The sequence below is a fragment of the Cucurbita moschata genome, unplaced genomic scaffold, assembly GCF_002738365.1.
Source record: "Cucurbita moschata cultivar Rifu unplaced genomic scaffold, Cmos_1.0 Cmo_Scf00011, whole genome shotgun sequence".
Lineage (NCBI taxonomy): Eukaryota > Viridiplantae > Streptophyta > Magnoliopsida > Cucurbitales > Cucurbitaceae > Cucurbita > Cucurbita moschata.
In genome coordinates this window covers 3094201-3110152 of record NW_019268527.1, presented here as the reverse complement: position 1 = coordinate 3110152, position 15952 = coordinate 3094201, and the positions used below count along the sequence as shown (strand labels likewise).

At 37.0% G+C, this 15952-nt stretch overlaps 2 protein-coding genes across 4 annotated transcripts; one reads left to right on the top strand and one right to left on the bottom strand.

Moving 5' to 3' along the window:
- Positions 1 to 4303: 4303 nt before the first annotated feature.
- LOC111449803 (monocopper oxidase-like protein SKU5) lies at positions 4304 to 7884 on the top strand. Of its 2 annotated transcripts, XM_023089848.1 has the most exons (9): positions 4304 to 4532; positions 4622 to 4656; positions 4740 to 4849; positions 4939 to 5209; positions 6199 to 6328; positions 6401 to 6761; positions 6836 to 7204; positions 7291 to 7547; positions 7732 to 7884. In XM_023089848.1, the coding sequence occupies exons 1-9, from the start codon at positions 4310 to 4312 to the stop codon at positions 7779 to 7781; spliced, it is 1806 nt and encodes a 601-aa protein (XP_022945616.1). In that variant the 5' UTR covers positions 4304 to 4309; the 3' UTR covers positions 7782 to 7884. The 2 variants fall into 2 exon arrangements, with proteins under 2 accessions (XP_022945616.1, XP_022945617.1); XM_023089849.1 differs by having other exon boundaries at positions 4304 to 4656.
- A 1974-nt stretch (positions 7885 to 9858) lies between these two features.
- On the bottom strand, positions 9859 to 11714 carry LOC111449758 (zinc finger protein ZAT5-like). Of its 2 annotated transcripts, XM_023089794.1 has the most exons (2): positions 11058 to 11714; positions 9859 to 10937 (listed from the first exon to the last, which is right to left on the bottom strand). In XM_023089794.1, the coding sequence occupies exons 1-2, from the start codon at positions 11116 to 11118 to the stop codon at positions 10069 to 10071; spliced, it is 930 nt and encodes a 309-aa protein (XP_022945562.1). In that variant the 5' UTR covers positions 11119 to 11714; the 3' UTR covers positions 9859 to 10068. The 2 variants fall into 2 exon arrangements, with proteins under 2 accessions (XP_022945562.1, XP_022945561.1); XM_023089793.1 differs by having other exon boundaries at positions 9859 to 11714.
- Positions 11715 to 15952: the final 4238 nt, after the last annotated feature.

The window sequence follows — 15952 nt, the reverse complement described above, 5'->3', positions numbered from 1 at the left end:
CTATAATTAAATAGTTTTTAGTGAAAATAAATTAATAAAAACAAATTAGAATCAATGTTTATTGGATTTATGATAATAATAATATTATTATTAAAAAAGCTTTTAATTTTATTTTGAGGATTGAGATAAAAATAAGTTATATATATGAATTAAAAAATTGAAAGTAACGCAATTTGAATAAATGATTGGAAAATGACAAATCAATTGTGGATGTTTATCTTATAAATATACTTTTTTTTTTTTTTAATGAGTGAAAATGATTAAAGTCAAGTGCAATGATTTTGCGAAAACAAAAAATAAAAAATGATTGGATATAAATATTTATTATTTTTTATATTATAAAAAAAGAAAAATTGTGGCATGGAGGGATGAAATACTAAGAAACATTTATCTCCCTTTTATAATATATTATCTAAAATTGCGAGATCTCATATTGATTGGAAAGGAGAACAAAATATCGTTTATAAGAGTGTAGAAAAACGTCTCCCTAATATACACATTATAAAATCGTGAGGCTGACGATGATATGTAACGGGTCAAAGTGTACAATATCTACTAGCGGTGGGCTTGGAGCATTATGAATGGTATCAGAGTCAGAGACACCGGCGGACAATATCTGTTAGTTGTGGGCTTAGGTCATTACAAATAGTATCAAAACTAAACACTGAGGGGTATGCCAGTGAGGACGCTGCCCCCAAGGAGGGTAGATTGTGAGATCCCACATCGGTTGGAGAGAGAGTCAGACACCAGCGCATAATATCTACTAATGGTAGGCTTGGACCATTACAAATGGTATCAAAATCAGACACCAGGGCGGGCGTGCCAGTGAGAACGCTACTCCAAATGGGAAGATTGTGAGATCCCACATTGGTTGGAGAGAGAGCAAGACACCAACAAATAATATTTGCTAACGGTGGGGTTAGACCATTACAAATGGTATCAAAGTCAGAGACACCGACAGACAATATCTATTAGCAATGGGCTTGAGTCATTATAAATGGTATCAAAACCAAATACCAGGTGGTGTGCCAGTGAGGACGCTACCCCCAAGGAGGGTAGATTGAGAGATCTCACATCGGTTGGGGAGAGAGCCAGACACCAATGCACAATATCAGCTAGCGGTGGACTTAAACTATTACAAATGGTATCAGAACCAGACACCAGGGCGGTGTATCAGTGAGAATGCTACCTCCAAAAGAAGTAGATTGAGAGATCACACATCGGTGAGAAAGAAAGCCAGACACCAATAGACAATATCTACTAGCAGCTTGCTTGGACCATTACAAATGGTATCAAAGTCAAAATAAGACAATATGTGGGTGATCCTTTTAAACCGAGATAAATAGCTCGACCATAATTTTGAATTATAAATCATAAATTTAATTTTTATGATTTTAAAAAAATTTCAATTTGGATCTTATTGTTTTTTAAATTTTAATTTGGTTCTTACCCTATTTATTTTTTAAGAAAATTGAGATAAGTTGACTAAAAAAATAAAGCCAAAATTAAATTTTAATTATTATGGAATTATAGAAACTAATTTAATAATTGAACAACCTTATTTAAAAAAAAAAAAGTGGGTGTGAAAAGAAAGCATGAATGGGACGAGTACGGCGCAGGATAGCAGTTACCTGTAAGACAAGTAATCGGTGGCTTTACCCCACCACCATTTTCCACTATACAATCCACCCACTTGTCCACATGTATATATAAAATTAATTAATTAATTTGAATCGAGATAATTACACATAAAATATAGTTTATTTTAAAAATAAAACATCATATTTTTATTAATATTAGTCTAAATTTAGTACATAGTTTAAAATTACCTTTTGTATTAGTTTAATATTAATTTTGTAAAAGAAGAATAGCGTCCTTTATCTTTTTTTTTTAATAAATTTTGTAATTATGTTTATATTGTGGCTTTTATTACAATTTTATAAAAATTAAATTAATGTGAGAGACTAATTTTAAATTTTATTGAAAATATTAAAATTAAATTTAAATATTTAAAATCTATCCACCAAAATTAATATATATTAGAAATATTTTAAAGTTGAGAGACTAATTAGACTGATTGGTTGCCTTCTTTGGATATTTGGCGTCCAAAGGTTCTCCTCCAATTAAGGTAGGCTTTGGGAGGGAGGAGGAAGCCTTGCCATAGAAAAAAAGTAGCCACATTAAACGTTAGCATTTAAGATCGATCAAGGTGCATCACGTACGCATGTAGAGGTGGACTCGTCTAGTATGATTTACAAGGACAAATTTTGATAAGGTGTCGAGAGTCAACGTTATCCTTCTATGATATCTAAAATTCATACAATGTTATCAAGAATAGTGTAATGGTTCAAGCCTACCGTTAACAAGCAAGATTGATCATGTCGATAGCCTCACGGTTTTAAAACACGTATGTTAGGGAGAGGTTCTGTAACGCCCTAGACCCACCACTAGCAGATATTGTCCTCTTTAGGCTTCCCCTCAAGGCTTTAAAACGCGTCTGCTATGGAGAGGTTTCCACACCCTTATAAAAGGTGTTTTGTTCTCCTCCCCAACCGATGTAGGACATCATAGGTTTCCACACCCTTACAAGGAATGCTTTGTTCCCCTCTTCAATCAATATGGGATCTCACAAACCATCTCCTTGGGAGGCTAGCGTCCTCGTTAGCACACCGCTCGATATCTGGCTCTAATACCATTTGTAAAAGCTCACGCCCACCGCTAATAGATATTGTTCGCTTTATCTCGTTAGATATCATCGTCAACCTCACAGTTTTAAAACACGTCTGTTAAGGAGAGATTTTCACACCCTTATAACAAATATTTTGTTCCCCTCTCCAATCAATGTGAGATCTCACAAACACTCAGTTGGTTGGTTCTTGGCTACATACCACAATTAATTAATTCTTTACTTAACGGGTGTTCTTCATAAGAAGTCGTGTTCTTATACACCTCAACAAAATGGTGTTACCAAGTAAAAACATAGGTGTGATATTCTTGCTTTAGCTGCTTTTTACTGTTCTACCTAGGGGGTGTACATTCAACCCGACAACCCGGACCAACCTAACCCGAACTATAAGGGTTGGTGATAAGATAAGGAAATCACTACAATGGGAATAAGATTCGGATTAGCTTGTTGATCGAATATCTCAAGGCAAGAACATTATTTGAGATTCGAATCACTTTACAAGCAAGATCGATCATGTTTAGCTTGAATGATTCTTGTTGATCAAATATCTCAAGACAAGAACACTTGATTGAGATTCGAATCACTTCACAAGCAAGATTGGTCATGTCGAGCTTGAATGATTCTACATGCAACCTAAACTACATAGAATTATAAATAAACTTAGTCATTGGCTAAAAGGAAGCACAAATGCTCTATTTTCAAGTCTTCTTACAAATACAACATACATGCTTTATACCTGAAAATGAAACGCATTCATATTAATGGCCATAATTAACTATTATGTAATTGTAACTTAAAGTAAATTAAAAGTCTTAAAATACATTAATGAAATACAATAACTCTAAATTACTCTAAATTGTAATCCAATTTAAAGCAGTAAACTTCATTTTCTCCAATGTGACATGAATTGAAATATCTTTTGATAATTTTAATGATATTTTCTTCACATCTTCATTGAAGCATATTGTATGATTGATGTCTCTTGGTTCATATCAGTTGGGTTGGGTTCATTTTTCTAAACTCAAACTGAATCGATTCGGTTTCAAGTTCCTGAGCAAAACCTTTAGATTGACCCAAGTCAGTCCAAAGATATTCACACCATGCCAAACAAATACATATTTCTTTTTATTATTTTGTTTATATGGTTTATTATATAAAATTTGTTTCTTTTAAAATATAAAACTTAAAAAAAAAATTTTGAAAACCCAACCCGAACCCAACCAAAAAATAGAGGGTTGGGTTGTGAAAAGTTTCGGGTTGGGTTGGGTTACCAATCCAACCAACCATAACTTTTAAGGCTGGGTAAAAAAAAAATCCCTCAACTTGACTCAACCCAACTCGGACTATGTACACCATGGTTCTACCGTTCGAATTGGTTTCAACTTGATGTAAAGAACACTTTTATTATATTTCTTTTTGCATGGTTTCGATCAAAATAGTTACTTTTTAAAAAAAATTTGAGACTAAATTTGACCAACATATTAACTTTTAAAATCAAAATAAAAGATCATGTTCAAGAAGGAGTCTTAAAATGAAAAACAAAATAATGCCTTGTAATCTCAGGCCATGATGACATTTGTCAAAAGAGCAAAACCCGGCCAAGCCAGTTTCAAGCCTTCAACTATGAAACTTCGTCCCTTTTCAGCCTCATTCATCCAAAACAGCCGCTGCCGGCTCTGTTTAATATTCAACACATTTCATTCCTTCATTCCTTTTGTTTTTTTCCTTTTCCCCTCAATCTTTCTTGGAAATCTCCTCCTGTTTATAACCCCACATCATTGCAACATGAATCTATGCCCTTCCTCTGTTCTGTTCCCACTACAATGGCTTTTACTGGTTTCCACAGGTACCCATTTGTTCATCTTGTTCTTATTGGCCTTTTTGCTATCACTGTGAACGCCATTGATATCTTTCTTGAATGGAACGTGGCCCTAGACTCCACAATCCAGCCGGTATCTCAGCTGCAGCCTGTAAGAATGTGTATTGATTCTGCCATTGTTGATATTGATTGAGCTCTGTAACTTTACTGTTCTTTGTTTCTCTTGGTTTTTAGGTTATTGCCATTAATGGGTTGTTCCCAGGACCTTTGATTAATACCACAACGAATGATTTTGTTCATGTGAATGTCTTTAACAATTTGGATGAGCCTCTTCTTTTTACATGGTATGAATGTGGATAATGTTTGAGGAACAAAAATGTTGGATTTGTGTATGTTTTTTTTTTTTGAGGTTTTTGGGGGTTGGTTGATGTAGGAATGGGATACAACAAAGGCTAAATTCATGGCAAGATGGTGTTTCTGGAACAAACTGTCCTATTTTGCCTGGTACAAACTGGACTTATGTGTTTCAGACTAAGGATCAAATTGGTAGCTTCTTCTACTTTCCATCTATCAACTTTCAGAAGGCGGCTGGAGGATTTGGACCGATTCGTGTCAATAATCGGAATGTGATTGCTGTTCCGTTTGCAAAACCGGATGATGAGTTTGATCTTCTCGTTGGTGATTGGTCTTTTGATAACTATAAGGTAACTGTAATAGTTCAAGCTCACCACTAGTAGATGTTGTCCTCGTTGGAGTTTTCCTTTCGGGCTTTCCCTCAAGGTTTTAAAACATGTCTGTTAGGGAGAAGTTTCTACACCCTTATAAAGAATGTTTCGTTCCCCTCTCCAATCGATGTGGGATCTCACAATTCATCCCCCTTTGGGGGCTAGTGTCCTCTTGGCACTCGTTCTCCTCTCCTTTCGACGTGGGATCTTACAATCCACCCCCCTTTGAGACCCAGCATCCTCATTGGCACACCGCCCGGTGTCCACCCTCCTTTGAGGCTCAGTGTCCTCGCTAACACACCGTTCAGTGCCTAGCTCTGATACCATTTGTAACAACTCAAGCCCACCACTAACAGATATTGTCTTTTTTGGGTTTTTCCTTCCGGCGTCTGCTAGAGAGAAGTTTTCACACCCTTATAAAGAATATTTTGTTTCCCTCTCCGATCGATGTGGGATCTCACAATCCACTCCCCTTTAGGGCCCAGCGTCCTCGTTGGTACTCGTTCTCCTCTCCCATCGACGTGGGATCTCACAATCCACTCCCCTTTGGGACCCAGCATCCTCGCTGGCACACCGCTCGGTGCCCACCCCCATTTGAGGCTTAGTGTCCTTGTTGACACACTGTCCGGTGTCCACCCCCCTTCAAGGCTCAGGTCCTTGCAGACACACCGTCCGATGTCTGGCTCTGATACCATTTGTAACAGCCCATGTCCACCACGGGCAGATATTGTCCTCTTTGAGCTTTCTCTTCAAGACTTCCTTCAAGATTTTGAAACGTGTCTGCTAGGAAGAGATTTCCACACCCTTATAAAGAATGTTTCGTTCCCCTCTCCAAACGATATGAGATCTCACAGTAACTGTACTATTGGTCTTATTCTTAAAGCACAATGGGAGTTCTGTGCTGTTTTTGGTTTTTCCTCTGGATTTCTCAAGCTTAATGCATTTGTTTCTGCACGTTATTCAAATAGGTAACCCGATCCTTAATGACCGATCCAACAATCGCATTCGATAGCATCCCAAACATCATGTTGATGAATGGGAAGCCACCTTTTGGCAACCCACAAGGAAAAGCCTTTGAATCATTTACTGTCACTCAAGGTAACCATGCTGTTGCTGTTGCTATGCAAGTGCATCTTAAAGTTTCTTGAACTCGAATGATATGGCTTGCAGGGAACGTTTACCGGTTCAGGATATCGAACGTGGGGACGACTCTTAGTTTCAACTTCAGGATTCAGAACCATAGAATGTTATTGGTTGAGACAGAAGGATCTTACACCAATCAGACCATATTAGATTCACTTGATGTTCATGTGGGGCAGTCCTATTCTGTTCTTGTCACTGCAAATCAGGTGGATGCTGATTATTTCATTGTAGCATCACCTAAGTTGCTGAATGCCACAGAATTTAGCAGCCTCGTCGGCGTTGGAGTGCTACACTATTCGAATTCCGTTGCACAACCCGTTGGCCCTCTACCGACTGGCCCCGATCCATTTGATATCAACTTCTCAATAGATCAAGCAAAATCCATTAGGTAAATATGTCAAGCAACCAAAGATGAACAAGTGCTCATAATTAGTATCTGATTCTCCATATGTTCTTGCACAGATGGAACATGACCACAGGAGCTGCAAGGCCAAATCCACAAGGAACCTTCAATGTAACAAATGTGACCATATCACAAACGTTCATCCTTCAAAACTCAGAGGGTGTAATTAAGGGATCGCCGCACGTTGTTGTTAACAACGTGTCGTATCTCACAATCGATACCCCTTTGAAGCTCGCCGATCAATTAGTCAATGGTTCCGGGGTATACCAACTTGATGCATTTCCTGTTCAATCTGTTAATCTTAATGCTTCTTTTGGAGTTTCTGTTGTCACTGGAAACCACAAGGGTTGGATAGAACTTGTCTTTAAAAACAACTTGGAGTTCATAGATTCTTGGCACCTAGACGGTTTCGGGTTCTACGTTGTAGGGTAAGTATCACAGAAAGTGTTCTGAGCTTAACCATCTGAAGATGGTTCTCTTTATAAAACTGTTCTGATTCGTGTATGACTTCCAGGTTCGGAGATGGAGATTGGACGGCTGCATTGCGTACGACATACAACCTATTCGATCCGGTCGTGAGATCAACGGTACAGGTCTACCCCGGAGGTTGGACTGCAGTTTATGCTTTCCTAGACAACCCAGGGATGTGGAATTTAAGGTCACAGCTCTTGAAAAACTGGTTTCTTGGTCAAGAACTTTACATAAGAGTTCATGACAATGATCCTAACCCAGCTAAGGAGCGCCCTCCCCCGGAAAACCTCCTTTTTTGCGGTTTGTACAGCTTCCACTGCATATTCTTTTTGTTTCTGTTCCTAACATAGCATGTTCTTGTTTGTTGCTTAATGTCACAATCCTAGGAAACACAATGTTTGGTTCATAGGAACAGACATCCTAGGAGGTTGTCCTCACTTGAACCATAAAACTGATCAATTTGGGATGTTTTGTTTGTTAACAGGGATTTTTAATCAATCTTCTTCCTTGCTGGAGCACCGCCTCCGACCGTGATTGTGCGTCAGCGATTACGAAGACTCGATAAAGCTAAGCTATTACTGTTCGTTTGAATACTGTCTGATAAAACCTATGAGACCTGCAACAGGGGGAAATTCTGTCTGTGATATCTATACTCACAAACTGATTCATTAATATTATATTGGAAGCTTCTTATATCTTCAAGGCCTTCCATTTGTTCAAGTTAAACTTAAGAATGCATCAAATAAGAAGCAAGTTAAGAACAAAGTTGAAAAAGAACAGGATTCAGTAAACTTGAACCTAAAGTTAGCCTTAATCAGGTTGTTGGGTATGAACAAAATTATGACAAAACAAGGAAAACCCAATAACAATCTCATGATTTTGACTTGTAACGGCCTAAGCCCACCGCCAGCAGATATTGTCCTCTTTGAGTTTTTTCTTTCGGGCTTCCCCTTAAGGTTTTTAAAACGCGTCTGCTAGGGAGAGGTTTCCACACCCTTTTAAATAATGATTCGTTCTCCTCCCCAACCGATGTGGGATCTCACAATCCACCCCCCTTCGGGGCCCAGCGTCCTTGCTAGCACACTGCCTCGTGTCCACCTCTCTTCAGGGTTCAGCCTCCTCGCTGTCACATTGCCCGATGTCTAGCTTTGATACCATTTGTAACGGCCCAAGCCCACCGCAAGCACATATTGTTCTCTTTGGACTTTCTCTTTTGGGCTTCTTCTCAAGGTTTTTAAAACGCGTCTGCTAGGGATAGGTTTCCACACCCTTATAAAAAATGTTTTGTTCTCCCTTCCCAACCGATGTGGGATCTCACATGAAAACTTAAAACCTCCAAACTAGCCCAGTTCAATGCATTAACCTTTAGCCTTGGAAGCTATAGTTTGTGATTTAGGCTATAAGATTTAACTCAACTCCTCAAATTAGCAAACAAATCCTCCGCTTGTCGTGGCCAACCTCTCGACTTCTACAAGTTCGTGCTTGATGTTGACATGTAACGGCTCAAGCCCACCGTTAGCAGATATTGTTCTCTTTGGACTTTCCCTCAAGGTTTCTTAAAACGTGTATACTAGGGAGAAGTTTTCACACCCTTATAAAGAATGTTTCATTCTCCTCTCCAATCGATGTGGGATCTCACACGACATGATTCTTATCTTACTTGAGAAGGTTAGGTGGATAAAGACGGGTGGGTAAAGACATTAAGGCAAGAAGATTAGTTAAGACAACTGATCGTATAAAGAAAGAGTTGTAAGGAACAAGTTGAATGACATTAGATGAGCTGATTAGAAGGTGATGGTTTAAGACATCAGAAGGTTTCAGAAGCCACTGGACCAATTTAAAATGTGTTTGGTCGTAAAGTATAAAAACCAATACTCCACTTCTTGCTTAGGTTTGTTTGAGTGGGGTAGTAACTAACAGAAGAGTGGACCAAGAGCAAAGAAAAGAACAAAACTTGGCTAATGGGTAGCATTATTTTAAATGTTTTTTGATGGTTTGGAGAGAAAAAAAGACAAAAGGTGGATTCATGTCTGCCTTTCCATACTTGTTGGTCTATTCTTGTTAGATCCCACGTCAGTTGGAGAGGGGAACGAAACATTCTTTATAAGGGTGTGGAAACCTCTCCCGAGCAGACACGTTTTAAAAACCTTGCAGGGAAACCCAAAAGGGAAAGCTCAAAGAGGACAATATCTATTAGCGGTGAGCTTGAGCCGTTACATGTCGACATCAGCTTAAACCTTATAGCCTAAATCACAAACTACAGCTTCTGAGACCCCACATCAGTTGGAGAGGGAAATGAAACATTCTTTATAAGGGTGTGAAAACCTCTCTCTATCAGACACGTTTTAAAAACCTTGAAGGGAAACCTGAAAGAAAAAACCCAAAGATTACAATATCTGCTAGCGGTGGACTTGAGTTGTTACAATTCTTGTCACCTCTCCGAGAGAGAGATGGTTTCACGGTGGTGGTGACGGGGCTTAGCCAAACATCCATCTCTCTCTCCCTAAGTGATATCACATTTACTTCAACTAAAAGAAGAGCAAAACAAAGATGCTCATCATTCATTCAGTTCTCATGAACAAAAAGCTTAAGAGGCAATCCTAACAAAGTGTTTCAGAAAAGAATTTCAGTAATTCCATTAGAAAAGTTTCTCAAAGTTGTAAAGAAAACAGGAAAATAAGATATGAAAGAATTTGATGACATTGAAACGTAAAGTTTCCAAACAAAAGGGAGCAGAAAACGAAGACGATAACTTCACATAATCGCGTCTAGTCGATTATCAGTAACAATGGTGGAAAAAGTTCAGAATTCTTATCCATCCTTAGTAATGACAGTCAACCAAAGTCCTGGAGGGAAAAACAAGTGGCTGCTGCTGCTGCTGTTGTTGTTTTTGTTGTTGTTGTTGCTTATACTGTTGTTGTTGTTGTTGTGTCTGATGTTGTGTCTGCTGTTGTGTCTGATGTTGTGTTTGCTGTTGCTGGTATTGGTTTGACTTTATCATAAACTTGGATTCTCTATGATGATCATGTTCTTGAGGGGCAGGAAGATTGAGGTCCAAATCCAAAGAAACCATATTTCTTTGTCGTTTTGGTTGTCTTTGATCCTCACCTTCCATGGCCATTGGAGTCAGAGACAACGCTGTGTTCATCGCGACTGGCATGGCACGGTGGCGTCTCATATGACCACCCAAGGCCTGCCCAGAAGTAAATTCAGCTCCACAAATAGCACACTCATGAACTTTACCCTTACCATTGCTACACAAGCTTCCTTTCTGATTCAATTGCAGAGAAATTGAATGTGTCATATTGTTCTTAAATTGTATCTCTTCATCATCTGAACACAACAAGACCTTCTTTTCAGCTTCAATAGCCTTAGACTTCTTATGGCTAGCTCTATGTCCTCCCAAAGCTTGAAATGAAGGGAATGTCCTATAACATGTCTTGCACTCATACCCATAGCATCCAATCCCCACACCCTTTTCAGCTCCGACCGTACTCCGGTTGTTGTCGACATGTTTCGGTGTCTGGGGTCTCCCTTGAGCAAGGAGAATGAGACAATTAGCCATATCTTCCTCTTCATCTGTCGTGATAGACGGCTGCAATTCAGCCGATGACGACGAAGGAGAAAAACTAACATTATGAACCGGAACCGCAACATAATCATTGTTTTCTGCTACAAAATCATTGTTTTCTGCTACAACATTAGAATCATGATCATGATCATGATCAAGAACAACAAATCCTGCTTCCCCATTTGAAGAAATGGTAAAAGGGGTAGGAGAATGAAGCCTTGGGCGCTTTGTTCTCTTACCTTTGGCTATCAAAGCCTGTTCTTTGGACCCCATAACTCCATCTTCATGATCAACCTCCATTCTTCCTTCCTTCCTTCCTTCCTTCTTCAGAAAATTTTCGAAAAAGAAGACGAACTCGAGAAGAAAGGAAAGGGAAGGAAGCAACAGAAGAACAGAGTGTATATATATATATACACACAATATATATATATATATAGACAAAGAAAGAAAGGATTGGATCTCAATGAAACAGTGAAGTATGAATGTTTATGAAGGCTAAGAGGCTTTGCTATACATATAGATATATATATATATATATACATATAGGGAAGAGTTTAACAGAAAGAGGGCAAATTTAGGGAGGCAGAGTAGCAGGAGATTGATGGAGGAAGGAAGGGGAGGTTTGTTTGTTAGTTTTGTTTAAGAACAAAGGGGAAGGACAAATCTAAGAGGAGGGTTGAAAGGAAGGGGCCATGGAAATTTGAGGGCATGTCTAAATTAAGGTAATTTGGAAGCTCAGTAGCTTGTTGGGGAAAAGCAAAGCTAAATTCATGGCTAAGAAAGAATCGGCTTAAATGGTGGATTTTGAGGAGAGAGAGAGAGAGAAACAGAGAGACAGGGAGACAGAGAGAGAAGGAGAGATTTGGAGTCCTAAAACAATGGAGTTTTTTCATTGTTTGTTCTGTTCTTTTCTGTTCTTGTCAGCTTATTATGTGTTACCCACGCCTTGTTCCACAAAACACTACACCACCCGATCAATCTTCTTTTCTTTCCTTTGGATTTAGAGAGGGAAATGAATCATTTTTTTCTAAGAAGGTAGAAATCTCGTAGATGCCTTTTAAAATTGTAAGGCCGATGACTCTGTATAACGGACTAAAGCGAACAATATCTACCAGTGGTGACTTCTTGTTATGTTTATAACGATGTGTAACGGACTAAAGCGGACAATATCTACTAATGGTGGTTTATTAGGTTTATTTTTAATAATTTTAATAAGATCTATTTTATTTATTCAAAAATAAATTAATAAAAATATTTATAAATTTTGTATTATCGAGAAGTTTCAAAAATTTAAAATTTTAAAAAATATAGCTTTGGATAGAAAACGTTAATACTTTATTTTGAATAATACTCTTAAATTGTTAATTTTTTTTTTCAAAAATACCCAAAATGTTTGGGTTATTTTAAAATTTGTATTTAATGAATATATATGTGTATATATATATATATATATATATATATATATATATATATATTTTGTAACCGTTCAAACCCTCCGCCAGTAAATATTGTTCGCTTTGACCAATTACGTATAACTCTCAGTTTTAAGACGGATTTGTTAGAGAGATTTTTTTACTCATAAGGAATGTTCGTTTCCCTCTCCAACTAATGTAGGGCCTTACAATGGACCCTTAATGGATGTAGATTGTGAGATCCTACATCTGTTGGAGAGGGGAACAAACCATACCTTGTAAGAGTGTGGAAACCTCTCCCTAGTAGACACATTTTAAAACTGTGAGATGAACGGTGATACGTAACAAGTTGAAGTAAATAATATCTGCTAGTAGTGGGTTTTGGTCGTTACAATAACCCTGACATTATAAAATTTCCGACACTAAATATCGTAATTATTAGTTCAACCGAGAAAACAGAATTCAAATATCCAGCCTTTTAGTCGAGAATGTATGTATTTTAACATGTCGAGCGCCCTATACTCAAGTTGGCGAGCTAAGAACGAACATTTTCAAAGCTCGGGTACGAAAACGAAATAACTTTGATGAACGAAACCCGAGAATATAGTATTGTTTAGAGGGAGAGAAGAGGAGGGAGGAAGCAAAAGGGCATTACTTTTGGTGAAGGATTGTGAATGAGATGATTGGAGTGCAAGGCTGTACCCACGGAATCTGCGGTGCACCCACCACTTCCTTCTTCTTCTTCTTCTTATTCCTCTTATTAAATATTTTGAAACCTTCCATGGCCACTCGTTTTTAAAGCTACCATTTTTGCTTTGCCCACAATAACAACTGTGTTTTCACATGCCATTTCCCTTAAATTGGGAGTTTCATAATGTTTTTTTTTTTTTTTCTTTCTTTTTTCATAAAGTTACTATTTTTATCGTTTGGTCGGGTTCAGACATTTTTAGACCAAATTCAAGTGTTCAGGTCCGAATTTTTTCGAACTGAAACAATGTTTGTTAATTTTTTTGGATTGAGTTGGGTGAGATTGGTCGGGTTATTTATTCAAGTTTTTGTTTTTAATAAAAGCAAAATATTAGTTCATAAAACATTTATTTATACGAGTATAATTGTGTCGTAAGAAAGAAAAAATAATAATAATAATGAATTCGAGTTGGTTCGATTCAACCCAGTTTAGTTTTAGAGAAACTCATAAACCAATTCAATCTATATAAAAAAAAAATTCATTTATTTGAATTCAACCCAATTATCTTTATTCAAATGTTCAGTTAATCAAGTTTTTTAGGTTACCGTTGATAGAGCCGAGCACTGAAAATCTTCGTGTTACTGGTTCAAATTTGCTATGAAAATAAATAAAGATAATGTGTCAGAAATGGCCGGTATAGATCAGTTGTAAAATAGAGGACTGGAAATCTTCGTGTTACCGGTTCAAATCTGCTATGAAAATAAATAAAGATAATGTGTCAGAAATGGCCGATATAGCTTAGTTGGTAAAGCAGAGGACTGAAAATCTTCGTCTTATCAATTCAAATCTGCTATGTATATTATACTTCAAAATTTGAGACTAAATTTGTAATTTAAATTTAGTGTTACAATTCAAGAAAAGAAAGTTATTGATGTTTTACCCGTACTAGATTAACCCAATATGAACATAACTCAACTGACATAAAATATATTTTCTCGATCATATAATATGGTTAACTTAAACACTAAAATATTCTTCTTAGAACTAATAATAATTTAAATCCAAAAATAATAATAATTAAGAATTGAGGGTAAATTTAATGATTTCATATAAAGAAATGAATTAAATAGTTACCTTAAGAGAAGGTCTTGATTGGAGAAATATAAAATAGAACCAAATCAAGATGTGGATAAGTGAGTATCTTTAGGCAATTACTGAATTATCCTCATAATTATTTTGCCTTTATTTAAATTAAATATATTTGTGAACAAGTTTCATAGGTCATTGCCAAAAACACAAGCATGCTTCATTATTCTATTATTTACTCTTTTTTTTTTTAATTAATTTTCTCCGTAACGAATGCTTGTATGTATCTTCGTTAAGCTCATGATTTTAAAACGCGTCTACTTTATAACCCTACTTCGACCAGTGTCTCACACTGTCTAATGACTGGCTCTGACTGACTAGTAAACAGAGTGTGAAAACCTCTGCTTAGTATTGCATTTTAAAACCATGAGACTGATGACGATACATAACGGGGTAAAGCAGACAATTTCTGTTAGTAGTGGGCTTGAACGGTTACAAAAATGTATTAGAGTCAAGACATTGGGCTAGTCTTAAGGATGTGGAAATCTCTCTCTAATAGATCTGTTTTAAAACTGTAAGGCGGCTGAGAGTGACTTTAAGGAGAGGGATGACTAAAAGAACGGGTTTTAAGAGTGGTGGGGAGGGCTACCTACTTAGGTTTGTTACATGAGATGACGATGGAATTGATGAAGAAGCTATTTGATTAAGAAATATTTGGAATATCTACCCAAAACGAAAGCGACCCATACTTTATATAATTGTGCCAAAGTTTCGTGGCATTTCAAAATTCCTTAAAGTTGACTTAATACTCATCAACTAATACTCGTTTAAAGAAAAGACTAATTCTTAGTTCAATTGGTAAAAATTATAGCAAAATTGTATTTCTACTAATTAACGGTGACACCCGAGTAAAAGAGCAGTACATGAATAAATCAAGATCATATTTGAATGAAAATGATCCAGAGGAAATAAAGTCTATGGTTCAAAAAATATTAAAAGAACTGATAATTATTACTCATACCAACAAGGTGTACCTTCTTTTCTAGTAGGAATCTCAAAAGTAAGTAACCATTCTTTGTTGAATGTCCTAGGAATACCAGTCTTGTTTTGTGGAGATAGTCTTATTCTCAGAAGTAGTTCAAGATAAGTAATAACGTGGCAGTGTTGTTGCAGTGGAGAATTTACGTGTCGAACTCAGATTTCAAATTATGGGTATGGAGTATTATACCGATGCTAATTAGTCGTTAAAAAAGACATTATAAATTGAAGACAGAAATGACCCGTCCAATCATTAGACATATTAAAGAAAAAAAAGATTAGCTTACATGGCATGACTTGATTGGTTTAGAGAGCATGATGCATGCATAATAGAAAGTCAATGGCTCTACAAGAGTTTGGTACAAGTGAAGAATCATATGGTATGTTAAAATATATTGGTTGTGTGCGGCACGTTAAAGGAGAAACTTACAAAAAGGCAAATGATTTGCAAAGCCATCAATCCAACGGTTGAAATGAAGCCACTTGTCATCCTAATTTCAATTGTTTATAAAAGAAAAATAGGAAAGATTTGAAGTGAAGCGTGGGAATATTAATTAGAGCTAGCTTGGAAGCAAGTAATGAACAACTATGTGTGCAAGTGACTATAACCAACTTTCTCCCTTTTTTTTTAATGCTACATGAAAGAATTTGTGAGGGGAGAATCCATCTCAATCTCTCTCTAAAAGTCTGCTTTTTTTTTTTTTTTTTTAATCATTTTTTGAATGATGAGAGGAATTTCCCATGATGAGAGGGACGGCCTCAATCCAATGACACTAGAGTGGCATTTCACCCCTAACCACAACTCATCCGCTAATTCTTCAACATCAATCGGTTTGAACCTCCACTTAGTTTCACCCGAGCTTCATCTTGGTCATGCATAGATCACTAAGTCCGGGTCCATAAGCAGTGA

What these genes read in the sequence shown, in the direction of transcription:
- LOC111449803 (XM_023089848.1), top strand. Translation starts at nt 4,310, where the DNA reads ATGAAACTTCGTCCCTTTTCAGCCTCATTCATCCAAAACAGCCGCTGC. An exon ending in GAGCCTCTTCTTTTTACATG is followed by an intron (nt 4,850 to 4,938) that starts GTATGAATGTGG and finishes TGGTTGATGTAG; the next exon opens with GAATGGGATACAACAAAGGC. An exon ending in GGTCTTTTGATAACTATAAG is followed by an intron (nt 5,210 to 6,198) that starts GTAACTGTAATA and finishes TTATTCAAATAG; the next exon opens with GTAACCCGATCCTTAATGAC.
- LOC111449758 (XM_023089793.1), bottom strand. Translation starts at nt 11,118, where the DNA reads ATGGAGGTTGATCATGAAGATGGAGTTATGGGGTCCAAAGAACAGGCT.